The sequence below is a fragment of the Brassica rapa genome, chromosome A04 (genome assembly GCF_000309985.2).
Source record: "Brassica rapa cultivar Chiifu-401-42 chromosome A04, CAAS_Brap_v3.01, whole genome shotgun sequence".
In the NCBI taxonomy this organism is placed as follows: Eukaryota; Viridiplantae; Streptophyta; class Magnoliopsida; order Brassicales; family Brassicaceae; genus Brassica; species Brassica rapa.
The window spans coordinates 1,066,793-1,081,701 of NC_024798.2; the positions used below are offsets into that span (position 1 = coordinate 1,066,793).

Below are 14,909 nucleotides of genomic sequence, written 5' to 3' on the forward strand. Positions count from 1 at the left end.
TTTTGTTAATTTTAGTGTGCACACGAATACTATCAACTGCCATCATATTTACAATAGCGGTTTTATGTGAATTTTAAAAGTTTATAAGTTTTCTATATTGAGAATCAAGTGGGGCTCTTGAATTGTATATTTGGTTAATGGTTTTCCTCAACATAATGCAATTTCTAACTCTAATTTTTAAACTTTATCCCTAGAAAAACCGTTACAACTCTGAATAAACTAGATTACAAAACACGAGAGAGTTTTGGAGGAGGAAGCAAAGCAACTCTAATAATCTTTGTTGTAGCAGCAGCTATTTGTTAAGCTGTAAGTAGCACCAGCTGATGATGTGGAAGAAGATAGAAGGAAGCTAAGACTCTGACTGAGAGAGACATAGAGGCTTTGACAGTTACAGTGACGCTAGAGTATAAATAAAGAGAAAGAGTGAAGGATAGATTTTATCGATCTATTAGCTTAAGAGTTCCAATTGATACATTGTATTGTGAGAGAGTGAGATCTTGAGGAGAGATTCACTAGAGATACATTGTATTGTGTGTGTTATGGATCAGCCAAAGGAGAAAACTCCGTGAAGATAAGATAAGGAGACTTCATTAGGTCTGTGTTTGTAAGGTTGTACCAAACTGAGCAGTCACAAAACCCATCACACAGAGTCTGACCAAGTTGAACCTCTGAGCTACCATATTCTCTATTAATTTCACACAAGATGAAAAGCTCTTAAGTTACAAGTATCAGAGAACCCCATCAAAAACACAAGTAAAAAAGCAGTAGGACACAGGTGAAAGTAGATGCAACGTGACTAAGTTAGAGCAGTTACTTTCCAGACTTAATAGTAAGCTTGCGGTAATCATAAAGGCCCACGACCATCGACTCTGAGTTCAGACTGCAAGGCAGTTTCCACGAACTTACTTTCGTTAACCCTCCATGTGTTATTACATATCTATGGAGCTCTGTTATTCTTTGTTTGAAACTGACCCATAACGTAGCTCACGTAGTCATCTGGTAAAGGTTTGTATGATCTAATCAATCTTAAATTTTACACACTAACCTTGCTGCGTTTCAAATCATATATGAAAATAACGACTTTTAAAAAAAAAACATCTATATATGTTCGTATTTGTTTGTAATTTAATAGCTCATGTGGTAAAAGGTTGTATGATTTTAATGTATCTTTGTTCTTATTTTGAGCCTGCGCTACAGATAAACTATCTTAAAAGAGAGCTTATGTGTTGAGAAGAGTTTTACATAAAAAGAAAAAACGTAGGCAGTAAAGAGAGAGATGATTGAGAAGTAGTAGTACAGAGAGAAAGAGATTATTTAGAAGTACTTAGTAAAGAGAGAGAGAGATAGAGATGCAACAGGATCTCTAAGATTTGTGCTGATTAATCTGAGTGACCATTGCCCAAGTCCGGATAAGTGTCATCACCAATAATAAGGTAATTACGATGGTGGCTGTCCCTGACAAGATGTTACCAAAAAACGCACGCTTCAGGACGGCCTTTGACCTGTTCACCCGGCTTTCAGAGTACTTGTTGACTTCATTTGCTATATCAGAATAGTAAGAGCCAGTCTCAGGGATGCCAGACCTGAGCTTGTACACCATTTGCTTGACTGGATGGCGTTCCCCAGTCCGATTCTTTATGATTCCTTTCTCGACAAGCAAGTCAGCGGCTTTTGTGGTGTGAATGAGGTGATCTATGAAAAAGATGTAGCTACATACGTGGGCGTTGAAAGGGTAATGGCATTGCTCAAGAGCCATTATGTTTCTCAGTGTCATCTCAAGTCTATCATCAACCATAAGACGAGGCATCTTCAAACAACCATTCTCGAACCTCACATTCAATGAGAACTCTTCTCCTACGGCCTCAAATTGTACTCCCCCGCTTTCTAGCTTATCCGCATTATAAGCATGTTGTATGTGTTGTTGGTGAATACAAACATCATGGTTGGGAAGTGTCTCCACGCGGACACACCTCTGCAGGTCAGTGAAATGTCTAAATTTGGAATCATCTCCGATTTTACCTTGGAGGTTGAAGAAACTGATGATTAGGTCACAAAACGTTTTTTGCGGCAAGATTCTTTGGACGATTGGATCGAAGAGTTTCTCAAGGATGAAGTAAGGAAGCTGGTTCTCGAGCAAGATGAGATCATCAAAGAGTGTGTATGTAAGACATCCCCAGTCCATGAGACGATCTCCTGTCTTCTTTCTTCCTTTTATGAGAAACCTCAGTATCGACTCTATTATGAAAACAGAGTCGTGCAGGACCATCTCCACAAACTCTGAAGATTTAATCCAGGCCGTTGATTCTGAATAGCTTTCCCTGATGTTCTCTTCCTCTTCTTCAATGATTCTTTTGAATCTATCGATGATGTTCTCTTCCTCTTCTTCAAATATTCTGTTGAATCTATCGATGGTCTTTTCGCCTTCAAACCTTGCTGCGAATGCCGCCAAGTAAATCTTCTTATGTTCTTCCATGTATAAGTACTTCATTGACGTTGTGTATGTAATATCATCTCCACGATCAAGAGCCTTGAGATCTTGAAATTTCAGTGGACGATGAAGAGGTCCAATAAGGACTAGTTGAGGCGTGTATGCTTCTGGTTTTACTTCGCGTATACAGTCCGGGACTCTGTAGATACAGCAACTGTCGAGGTTTCTAGGATACCGCCACATCTCTCTGGGTTGGAAATAACTGAGGAAGCTATGAGAAGCTATGAGAGTAGCAAACGATTGACTCACACTTTGTGATTTGTGAATACTTTTTTATTGAACAAGTTTGCACAATACACCTATATATATACATGTTAACCTCCGTAAACCTTATAAGAAAAAAAGGAAAATATCCTAAATAAATATGGACACATAACAACATTGGTAAGTTTCCTTTTTTTGTTTTGTGTACGAGATAATTGGTAATTATCCTATTCTCCTAATATCACTCTTTGGAGAAAGACGAAGGAGGTTTAGGTAAGCTTGGAACGCAGCTTGTTCTCTTAAACTATTCATCCCCTTTCATATCTCTTGAAATTAATAGTTAATATATTCTCCTTTTTTTGTGTGTTCATCCTCAGACTCTTCCTTGCTCATCACGCCAAGTTGATGAAGCCTTGAGGTTGCCGGAATCCTTCTTTCTATGATATCCACGGACCTGCTGAGCCCTTGTTCGCTCCTCCTCAGCAGCTAGAAGATGCAGACTTGTTTCAAAAGATGATGAAAAAGCTGATGTTTCCTCAGATGATTTCCCTGCTGACATGTTTGATCAAGTTGATGATCCAAGTAAGGAGTCCTTAGATTGTTCTCGTTCTTGTTTCTATTAGATTTTTTTCCCACTTCCTATTTGTTTTCTAACTACATTCTTATGTAATGACAGTTCTTGTTTCTCTGTTTAATATGAAAGTTGTTTTCTTTTTTTTTGGCAGAAGTGTATAAGTCTTATTTGATTTGAATGGAAATTTTGAAACCGTGATTCATAACACACGGAAACATTTCAAATACAACCAAAAGTACAGAAACAGAGAGGCACTTCAGAGCATTGACTAAACCGGTGTTCGGCTTATGACAGGATCATCACTAACATGATCATGACTAAACCTGATTCCAGCTTGACCATGACTCACCATGACTCAAAACCACCTCATACTCCCCACTTTCAACATACCCATCTTTACTCGAGACCTCTCTTCTCAATTCAACATAAGCACAGTAGTCTACTTCATACACAGTTATATATTTATAGAACGTCGAAAATGTAGTTCCTACTCCTTCCCCTAAAAAACCATCAAATAATCTAAGGCTCCTTTACTCGAGACCTGGGAATAAGAGTGGATGCAACGGCTGATTTAGTAGTCAAAACGATCGAGGACGACGACACAATATGGCGATGCTGGATGACATTGAGAATTAGATTCAGGGCATGAAAGAGAGAGGAAACAAACACCACGTTACATCCACGCGCCCCCAAAAAACAGCGAATGTAAAAGCGAATTCCTAGCTTACTCACGCCGTGAGATTCGACGAGTCCGCCGCAGGGAGTCGTCGCCGGTAGGTCTATCCACTTCGTGGTGACCTGTCTCCTCCCCGCCATGGATCCAGAGATAGATGAACCAACTGCGTTTTTGGTTCTTCCCTCTTCGTCGTCTCCGTCCCTGATGCGTTCGTCGTCTCTGCCGTTACTTGCATCAACGGCTACGGAATGTCTTAAAGGTTCGGAGATCTCTGAAACTCAAACTCCTCTGGGAACTGATGTGAGAGAAACAATGGAGAAAGCTTCTGTAGTGACGTCTTACGAAACTTCTCTGCTTGAAACTGTGGTTCCTCCATTGACCTCAGAAGCTGTTATAGTTCAAGTATGTGACATTCCCTCACCGTCTCTGGCTTAGGAAGTTCGGATATCTCCGTCAATGCAGTAAACTTGGTTACTGAAAGCGATGCTCCGATGTTTCAACCAGCACCATCCGAGACCTTTGCCTCACACTCTCACGATGATAGCAGGGTCCAAGCTTCAGAAAAAATTGTCCCTTCTTTGGGATCATGGGCTAAACCTCTTTTTTTTCAAACCTCCAGCCACTCTGTTAGTGCAAAGATGACACCACAATTGAGTAATGCAGAAGATAAATCAAGAGACAAAATAGATACAAACAACCTTAGAAGAAGTAGTCCCAAGGCAAATGCTGCCTAGAGAGTCCAAGATGAATCATAGGTATCTCAAGGATAAAACAGGTCAGAAAGCTCAGGATGGGGATCCAAGCTATCTGAACAAAAAAAAACCTCGTCGCCATTAATATGTCTGGTTTTTACTAGAATATTAGGGGTTTCAATAAATATTCTAAGCATAAGGTGGTGAAAGATTGGGTGAGGAAGTGTGGTTTTCAGTTTGGATGTTTAATCGAGACGAGAGTCAAAGAGAATAAAGCGAAGAGGATTTTGGAGGAAGTGTTTCCGGGTTGGTCGTCTATTACAAATTATGATTATAGTAGAAGGGGAAGAATGTGGGTTATCTGGTGCCCAACGGTGAGAGTCACTCCCTGTTTTCAAAGTGCTCAGCTGATTACATGTTCGGTTCTTTTGGAGGGTATGGTAGACGAGATCTTTTGCTCGTTTGTTTATGGTTTCAATTTGGAGGAGGAAAGAAAGGAGCTTTGGAAGGATCTTAAATCTCATCAAGATTCTCCTATGATAAAGAAGTCACCATGGATAGTTCAAGGGGATTTCAATGAGATTTTGAGTGGGTGGGAGCATTCAGTAGAAGATGTCTCACATGATTCTCAGGGGATGCAAAATTTTCAGGATACTGTTAAATACTGTTCTCTACTAGATATGTCGTATTAGGGGCCTCGTTTCACATGGTGTAATAAAAGGGAGAATGGAATCATTTGCAAGAAGTTGGATCGCACCCTGATGAATGAGGTTTGGATGCGACAATTCCCTCAATCATATTGTGTGTTTGAAGCTGGAGGGTGCTCAGATCATCAAAGATGCAGAATTATAGTCAAGACAGAGTTAATGAAACCGAAGAAGCCATTTAGATTTGTTAATGCGTTGGTGGATATGCCAGATTTTTTGCCTCTGATTGAGGAGTTTTGGGCAGGGACAGAACCTTTATTTATCTCCACCTCGGCATTGTTCAGGCTGTCAAAAAAGCTTAAGGCATTGAAACCAGTTTTGAAGCACTTAAGCAAGGAGAAAGTGGGAGAGATTATAAAAAAGACAAGGGATGCATATAAAGATCTTTGTGAAGTGCAAGAGAAGACTCTTGCAAACCCGAATCAAGTAAATATTCAAGATGAGGCTATTGTTTACAGAAGATGGATTTTTCTAGCTGCTCTGGAGGAAAAAGTTATGAGCCAAAGGGCAAAAATACATTGGTTGGATGTGGGAGATGGTAATAATAAAAGCTTTCACAGAGCTGCAAAGGTTAGGGAGATTCGGAATTCGATAAGGGAAATCAAGAGGGTTGACGGGTCGGTTGCAGACACACAAGAGGACATAAAGAAAGAAGCAGTAGATCACTTTTACAACTTCTTAAATCATGTTCCTCTGGATTATAAAGAAGCTAGTGTGGAAGAGTTAAAGTCGATCCTAAACTATGAATGTTCTGACGAAGACAGAAGCATGTTAATGAGAACTGTGACAGCAGAAGAAGTGAAGAAGGTCCTATTTGCTATGGCTGCTGACAAATCTCCGGGACCAGATGGGTATACAAGCGAGTTCTTCAAAGCTGCTTGGAATATTGTAGGAGGGGATTTCGTTAAGGCAGTTCAGGCTTTCTTTGAGAAAGGGTTCTTGCCAAAAGGTATTAATTCCACCATTCTGGCCCTCATTCCAAAGAAGAATGATGCGGTAACTATGAAGGATTACCGTCCCATCTCTTGTTGCAATGTGATTTATAAGGTAATATCCAATCTGCTGGCAAACCGCATGAAAGGTCTGCTCCCTCTTTTCATATCCTTAAATCAATCTGCGTTCGTAAAGGACAGATTACTTATGGAGAATGTTCTCTTAGCCTCAGAACTAGTGAAAAACTATTATAAAGATTCCGTGTCAGAGAGATGCGCAGTGAAGATAGATGTGGATAAGGCTTTTGACTCTGTACAATGGTCGTTCTTGTTGTCAGTACTAACAGCTCTAAACTTCCCGGAGAGATTCATTGTTTGGATTAAGAAGTGCATTGAGATGGCTTCTTTTTCAATACAAATAAATACTTCAATAGCAAGAGAGGACTGCGACAAGGTTGCTCCCTTTCTCCCTATCTATTTGTAATCTGTATGCAAGTTCTTTCAAGACTTTTGGATAAAGCCGCAGCAGAGAAGAAAATCGGGTTTCATCCTTATTCTAAGGAGTTAAGCTTGACACATATGTGTTTTGCGAATGATGTATTGGTCTTTTCAGATGGGAGAAAGACTTCTATTGAGGGTATTCTAGTGGTTTTCCGAGAATTTTCTCAAATGTCTGGACTTAATATCAGTTTGGAGAAGTCTACACTCTATCTTGCTGGGGTTAAAGCTGAGGATAGTGTGGCTATTTTAGAGCAGTTTCCGTTTGAGGCTGGCTCCCTTCCAGTTCGGTATCTTGGGCTTCCTCTCCTTACCAAAAAAATGAATGTCCAAGACTACAGTCCGCTAATCTCTCGAATAAGGAACATGATCTCTTCATGGACGGCGAGGCACCTTTCATTTGCTGGTAGACTTCAACTTATTGGGTCTGTTCTGTATAGCATCTCTAACTTTTGGATGTCGGCGTTCAGATTGCCAAAAAAGTGTATCCAAGAGATTAACAGCATATGCTCGGCTTTCCTCTGGTCAGGGTCGGTTCTGTCCACGCAAAAAGCCAAGATAGCTTGGGTAGATGTTTGTAAACCGAAAGATGAAGGAGTTCTAGGATTAAAGAATCTGTCTGATGTTAATAGAGTGACATGTTTGAAGCTCACATGGAGAATTCTATCAGCTAGATCATCATTATGGGTGAAATGGATATGGAAATATCTAATACGGAAAGGATCGTACTGGAGTGTAAATGAGAGAAGTGCTTTAGGGTCTTGGATGTGGAAGAAATTGCTTAAACTAAGGCCTTTAGCTAGGCAAATGTGGAGAAAGGAGGTAAAAAGCGGTGCTAGTACTTCATTCTGGTTTGATAGATGGTCGCCGTTGGGGAATCTTATTGATCTAACAGAAGGAAGAGGAACAATGGAGCTAGGTATTCCTATAAACAGTTCGGTAGAAAGGGCTATCCAGTTATATCGAGTTAAAAGACATAGTGTTTCAACTCTTCAGTTGATAGATGATGAAGTGGTGAAGCTTAGAAACAAAGGGCTTAATCAAATAGAGGATATATGTTTGTGGAAGAGGGAGAATGGAGAGTACAGAGAAGGGTTTTCTTCATCACAAACTTGGAATATTATAAGGGTTCATTCACCAAATGTCTCTTGGTATAAAGGTGTTTGGTTTAATGGAGCCACACCAAAGTTCTCCTTCCTAGTATGGATTGCTATCCATAATAGACTGGCAACGGGTGACAGAGTTCTCAAATGGAATCCGCAAGCTATATCCACTTGCTGGTTTTGTCAAAGGACTACTGAAACTCGGGATCATCTGTTCTTTGACTGTGCCTATTCAAAAGAAGTGTGGTTGGGTACTATTAAAAATCTGGCAGGGAATAGGAGATTTCATGGGTGGTCAAGTGTGATTCAGGTTATAAAGATGGACTTCATGGGAGTGTACATACTTTCTTATTCCGGTATAGTTTTCAAGCTGTTGCTTATGCTTTATGGCATGAAAGGATTGTGAGAAGAGTAGGAGAATCATCTCTACCAGCGGAGTGTCTGATTGCCAGGCTAGACAAGTTGATCAGAAATAGAATTACCTCACTGAGAAGAAAGGAAGGAAAGAAGTATGAGAAGGCAATGGAGAGTTGGTTTGATAGAGATTAAGGGGGATTTTGAGGTTTCATAGAGTTTTCTCTTTGATTGTATATAAAAGCAGCACAGACATCTGTAACAAGGTTTTTTTGATTGAAATAAATTTAAAATTCTTTCAAAAAAAAAAAAAGATACAAGCAACCAACTATGCTTTATTAGAAATCGTCTAAACAATCTATTACAAGACTTGCTTATCAGCTTTTACACGTCAGTGTTAACACCCTAACACACGTTACTGACAGATTCTTAATCTACCCAAACATGTCTCTTTCCCGTCAGTACTTCAGCATCTGCTTCAGCACGACCCAAGAACACCCTTCCTCTATAATAATAGCCAGTGTCTTATGGAATACAGACGACTCCATAGCTCTTTTATAGTGATCTCCACGTTCCTGAAACCCTAGTCTCCAACGAACATGAATATGGACAACTTCCATATCAATAAGTACACTTTCCGTTTCTTGAAATGCACTTATTTCTCAAGGCATAAACTTGCTCCCCAAGTTTATCTCTTGCCTTTTTCTCCACGGTATAAACTTGCTCCTCAAGTTTATCCCACGCCAGCTCAGCATCTTGCGTCCACATGGTCTCTACCACTCCGCATGCCTCCTGGTTCACTCTCTGACACACACTGCCTCAACAACTACTTCAACGACTACGTCAAGACATAAACCCTCAGTTTATCCTTCTCCATCTCAGCATATCTTGCATCCACATGGTAACCCACCACTCCGCATGCCTTATGTAGTAACGACTAATGCATCCAGCATCAGTGACTTCGTCGTCTAGTTAGTCACGAAAGACTATTGACATCTACAAGCTCCACTTGCATCTTCAATCTCCCCCTTTTAGCTTTGTGTGCCGATCAAGCACAATATCCTTCTGGTTCAACAACCACGTTTCCTCACCTGGAAACTTCCACACTCGATATGCCATTCCCCCCCACAAAAGTTGCATTATCTTCATCTTCTTACATAGATATGCTTTTCTCCCCCCCACGAGATATGCACCATCTACATCAGGACGTCCATCACCATGCTCTTCTCCCCCACGAGATATGCACTCCTTGGACCAGAACGTCACCACTTCTCCCCCTGCTTGATTGCATACTAAGCTAAAACAAAGATGCTTAGATGTCAAGCCTTCCATCACAGACACACCCGTCTGCTCCTTCATGCATACTGCATCAGACTCTGACGCATCCGCCAAACTACTTCTCGAACTACCTCTCGAAACACTCCTTGTCTTGGCTCCTTAGGCTTGGGCTTCTTTTCCTCTGCTGTAAATATGGTAGGATCCTCCCACTCAGTCTTCACAGCTATCCACGCAGCATCATTGATTCCTCGAACCAACAGCTTCATGCGCACCTTCCAATGACCATACCGGCCATCCTTCAACATGATTGTCTTCTGCATAGAACAACCATGTACATCTTCACCTTCAGGATCACACCAGTAACTTAGGTGACCCGCTCTGATACCACTTGTTAGTGCAAAGATGACACCACAATTGAGTAATGCAGAAGATAAATCAAGAGACAAAATAGATACAAGCAACCAACTATGCTTTATTAGAAATCGCCTAAACAATCTATTACAAGACTTGCTTATCAGCTTTTACACGTCAGTGTTAACACCCTAACACACGTTACTGACAGATTCCTAATCTACCCAAACATGTCTCTTTCCCGTCAGTACTTCAGCATCTGCTTCAGCACAACCCAAGAACACCCCTAAGGGATTTTCACCCTTCCTCTATAATAATAGCGAGTGTCTTATGGAATACAGACGACTCCATAGCTCTTTTAGAATGATCTCCACGTTCCTGAAACCCTAGTCTCCAATGAACATGAATATGGACAACTTCCATATCAATAAGTACACTTTCCTTTTCTTGAAATGCACTTATTCCTCAAGGCATAAACTTGCTCCCCAAGTTTATCTCTTGCCTTTTTCTCCACGGTATAAACTTGCTCCTCAAGTTTATCCCACGCCAGCTAAGCATCTTGCGTCCACATGGTCTCTACCACTCCGCATGCCTCCTGGTTCACTCTCTGACACACACTGCCTCAGCAACTACTTCAACGACTACGTCTCTCCATCTCAGCATATCTTGCATCCACATGGTAACCCACCACTCCGCATGCCTTATGTAGTAACGACTAATGCATCCAACATCAGTAACTTTGTCGTCTAGTTAGTCACGGAATACTATTGACATCTACAAGCTCCACTTGCATCTTCACACTCCTCCTGAACCAAGTACTCCTCGAGATTATGATCATGCGATAGTCGGGAATCAGTTAGCTGCCCTTTGGCCGATGTTAAATGATGAGATCTTAAAAAACCAACCAAAGGGAAAGTACCCATCACGTACTCTCCAGCCTCCTGCTGAAAAACTTCCAACTTCGGAACTAAAAGCTGATGGGAATCTCCGCTTCCTGTGGGCTGCGAGATTAAGCCCTCGATCACGGAATCTTTACCGGGCAGCCACACCAACCTACCGACTTGATGGCACACCTGAGGTATCTATTCCTTCGAAAGTGCTTAGGCTAGGTCCATAGAACAAGAACGAGTATATTATTGGCAAGTTCCATAAGTGTTCTCTACCCCCAGGTGGTCTGATATATGTTGTGGTCAATAGAATTTGGGGAAGAAGTTGTAAGATCAGTTGTAAGAAGCTTGGCGATTCATCTTTCATGTTTCATATCCCGCACCAACCTTCTCGTCATTGGGTTATTCAGCAAGGAGTATGGCATATTGATGATTGCTTACTTTTTGTACTGCCTTGGACTCCAAAAGGCTCTTTCAATATTCCAGAAATCTCTACGCTTCCGGTTTGGGCCAATTTGAAAAACGTTCCTGATTATTGCTACTCAAGATTGGGAATAAGTCATGTTGCTTCAGGACTTGGAGAACCTATTCTTACGCATAAACCCCGACTTGATCCCACTAGCATGGGCGAAGCAAAGGTTTTAGCTGAGATGGAGCTGGATAGAGAATTTCCAAAGCTTATTCCCTTGGATGATAAACAAGGTAACATTTTCCTTGTTAATGTTGAGTACACATGGATTCCATCTATGTGTGAGAGGTGTGGTAACCTAGGACACAAAGCGAAGATGTGTCTCCTACCTTCTACAACGTCTAAGGTCTCTGCTTCCACATCAGCTTCTAAAGATACATGTTCCAAGGTCCCTGTAGTGGATATTGATACTATCCTTCAGCAAAAGGATAATGTTAGCTCATCTCCAGCAACTATCCAACAAAATGAACCACATGCCAATCCAAAACTCTCCCTTCCAACTCCATATTGTGGTGCCCCTGAGCCTCAAAAGCATATTAAAGAGATTGAAGGTCTCGTATATGAACTTGAAATCACTCCGGCTTAATTTGCAACCTATTTTAGAGCAAAAGAACAACACTGCCTCGCTAAACTCTGCCACCATATTAGTAGATTCACAATCTACTCCCATTACAGCACCTATTATGGAGTATTCTCCATCAACAATTATCAACACTGAGGTTTGTGAAATTTTAGTTGCTGATCCCTTAACCACATCACCTATTCCTTGTGCATTCGAGAGTCCTTCTCGGTTCAAAGTGTTAGGAGATGTAAATGAAGTTGAGACAGAGCCTTCTAGCTCGCTCAGTTTGACAAAAGGTGGGAGGGAGATAAAATCCCCAATCAAATACCAAAATATGGAATGGAAGTCTATTCGAGGGAGAGAAAAACGTGGTCGTGGTTCTTATCACTAGATATGTCTTTCATTGTTTTATTGGTTTCTAGTCCTTACCTTTGTCGTTCATAGGTTGGGATTCAATGATTCATGAAACTCGTTTCATGCAAACTTTACTCAACTATGACTAATCGTCTTATCTTGTAATAGTTTATGTATTAATTTGAATGCCTTTATTCAAAAAAAGAAATGAAAGAGAGAGGACTGACGGAAAGAGATGATGTTAAGTTGTTGAGGAAATGAGACAAGTATAAATCAACTTTCAGCTCTAAGAAACTATCAAGAGTACCCCAACCGAAAGTGTATTGGAGCTCTGGGATCTGGTTCGCTTTCAACACTCCTAAATATTTCTTCATAACTTGGCTTGCTATTCACAACAGACTTGCAACAGGAGACAGAATTCAGTAGTGGAACACTCAACACCCCAGCTCTTGTGTGTTCTGTAATGACCCTTTAGAATCAAGAAATCATCTTTTCTTTACTTGCAATTTTTCAGAGGATTTTTGGAAAGGATTAACAATTTCAGAGGAGGTTTGAAAAGGATTAACAAAGAATTTGCTATCTGCGCGCTACACTAACCAGTGGGAACAACTCCTGCAGGCTGCAACTCCTACTCGATCAAGACAGAGACACGACTGAAACATTCCTTGTGAGATATGTGTTTCAATCTACTTATGTTTTATGGAGGGAACGAAACCATAGGAAATATGGAGAAAAATCGAGGTCATCGGAACAACTAATCCAAACGGTGGACAAGAGTGTGCGTAACAGGCTCTCTTCCATCCGTGACCAGGCGTGTACGAGAGGCCTAGCCATCTGGTTAGCAACACGATAGCTACATGAATCTTAGTTTGATCTTATGAAAAAATCTATCAAAATGTAACACAAAGTATAAAACAGGTTAAAATAAATAAATTTAACATTTTTTCAAAAAATAAAATAATACAAACTATCTTAAAAGAGAGCTAGAAATGAGGGAAGAGAAATTGGTATTCTGCATGACTATTTAGAAGTACATAGTATAGAGAGAGATGTGATTATTTAGAAGTACATAGTATTGAGAGAGGTGATTAAGAAGTACGTAGCACAGAGAGATTATTTAAAAGAGAGATAGATAGAGATGCAACATCATCACTTAGATTTGTTCTACGTAACCTGAATGATCGATGCCACGGTCTGGATAAGTGTCATCCCCAACAGAAACGTAGCGGCGATGGTGGCTGTCCCTGTCCATAGGCTACAAAAATACACACGCTTGAGGACGGCCTTTGACCTATTCACCGGGTTTGTATAGTACTTGTTGACTTCAACCGCTATATCATAATAGTATGAGCCACATGCAATGGTGCCTAACCCAAGCTTGTTTATCATCTGCGCAACTGAAGTGGGTTGCCCAATCCAATTTTTTATGATTCCTTTCAAATCCGAAACCACCACAAACCATTCAATACATATATATGTAGACTGATATAAATTAAGGACATGTTCCAAAAAGGAGTTACCTTTCTCGACAAGCAAGTCAACGTCTTTATCAGTGTCAATTAGGTTATCTAGGAATAAGACGTAGTTGCATACATGGGCGTTGTCAGGGTAATGGCATTGCTCAAGAGCCATTATGTTCCTCAGTATCATCTCAAGTCTGTCCACAACCTTAAGACGAGGCATCTCCAAACAACCGTTCTCGAATCTCACATTATAGAGAACTCTTCTCCTACGTTCTTGAATTTTACTCCCCCACTATCTAGCTTATCCGCATTATACATATGATCTATCGGTTTACATCTCTTTTCTTCATGCGTAGGAAGTGTCTCCACGTGAACAAGCCTGAACATCATTGAAATGTCTAAATTTGGAATTCTCTCCTATTTTACCTTGGAAGTCCATGAATCTGATGATTAAGTCTCGGAATGTTTGGTACGGGCAGATGCTTGGGACGATTGGATCGAACAGGTTCTCAAGGATTAGGTAAGGAAGCTGGTTCTCGAGCAAGATGAGATCACCAAAGATTGTGTCTGTAAGACAATTCTCATCCATGAGAGGATCTCCTATCTTCTCTGAGTTCTCACGATCTTTTACGAGATACCTCATCATGAACTCTATTATGAAAACAGAGTCGTGCAGGACCATCTTCACGAACTCTGGAGAGTTAATCCAGGTTGTTGATTCCGAATAGCTCGCCCTGATTGCCTCTTCCTCTTTTTTGATCATTTTTCTGAATTCATCGATGGTCTTTCCCCCTTCAACAAGCCTTTTTCCAAATGCAGCCAAGTAAACTTTCTTATGCTCTTCCATGTTTAAGTATCCCATTGACTTTGTGTATGTGATATCTTCTCCGACTTCAAGAGCCTTGAGAGCTTGAGATTTCATTGAATGGTGAAGAGGTCCAATAAGGACAAACTGAGGCGTGTAGGCTTCTGGGTTTACGTCGCGCATACTTTTCGGGACTCTGTAGATACAGCAAAGGTTGGAATTTCTAGGATACTGCCACATCCCTCGATACATCTTTCTCGACTGCTTAAATCCATTTACAACAAGCTCAGTGAAACAATTGAGAAAGCTATGGTGGAAGCAAGTGGAATGGAAAAGTACTCAGGGAAAAAGAGAGGATAAACTATTATTACCTTCAAGTTTCACAACTCCTGGGAGAAAAAAAGAAATGTGTACGGGAGAATCAAATCTGAATGAAACCTTGAGCTTATTCACAAATGATTACTAATTACTTTGTCCCCTATTTATAGAACTGATTTTTTTTGTTAGAAGTA

General features: G+C 40.6%; 1 protein-coding gene and 1 pseudogene across 1 annotated transcript; both read right to left on the reverse strand.

Moving 5' to 3' along the window:
• Positions 1-793: 793 nt before the first annotated feature.
• On the reverse strand, positions 794-11,077 carry LOC103862876 (UPF0481 protein At3g47200-like). The gene is made up of 2 exons (XM_033289621.1): positions 8,554-11,077; positions 794-4,640 (listed from the first exon to the last, which is right to left on the reverse strand). The coding sequence occupies exon 2, from the start codon at positions 2,669-2,671 to the stop codon at positions 1,364-1,366; it is 1,308 nt and encodes a 435-aa protein (XP_033145512.1). The 5' UTR covers positions 2,672-4,640; positions 8,554-11,077; the 3' UTR covers positions 794-1,363.
• Positions 11,078-13,235: 2,158 nt separating this feature from the next.
• Positions 13,236-14,698, reverse strand: LOC103863306 (annotated as a pseudogene).
• Positions 14,699-14,909: the final 211 nt, after the last annotated feature.

What these genes read in the sequence shown, in the direction of transcription:
- LOC103862876 (XM_033289621.1), bottom strand. Translation starts at nt 2,671, where the DNA reads ATGTGGCGGTATCCTAGAAACCTCGACAGTTGCTGTATCTACAGAGTC.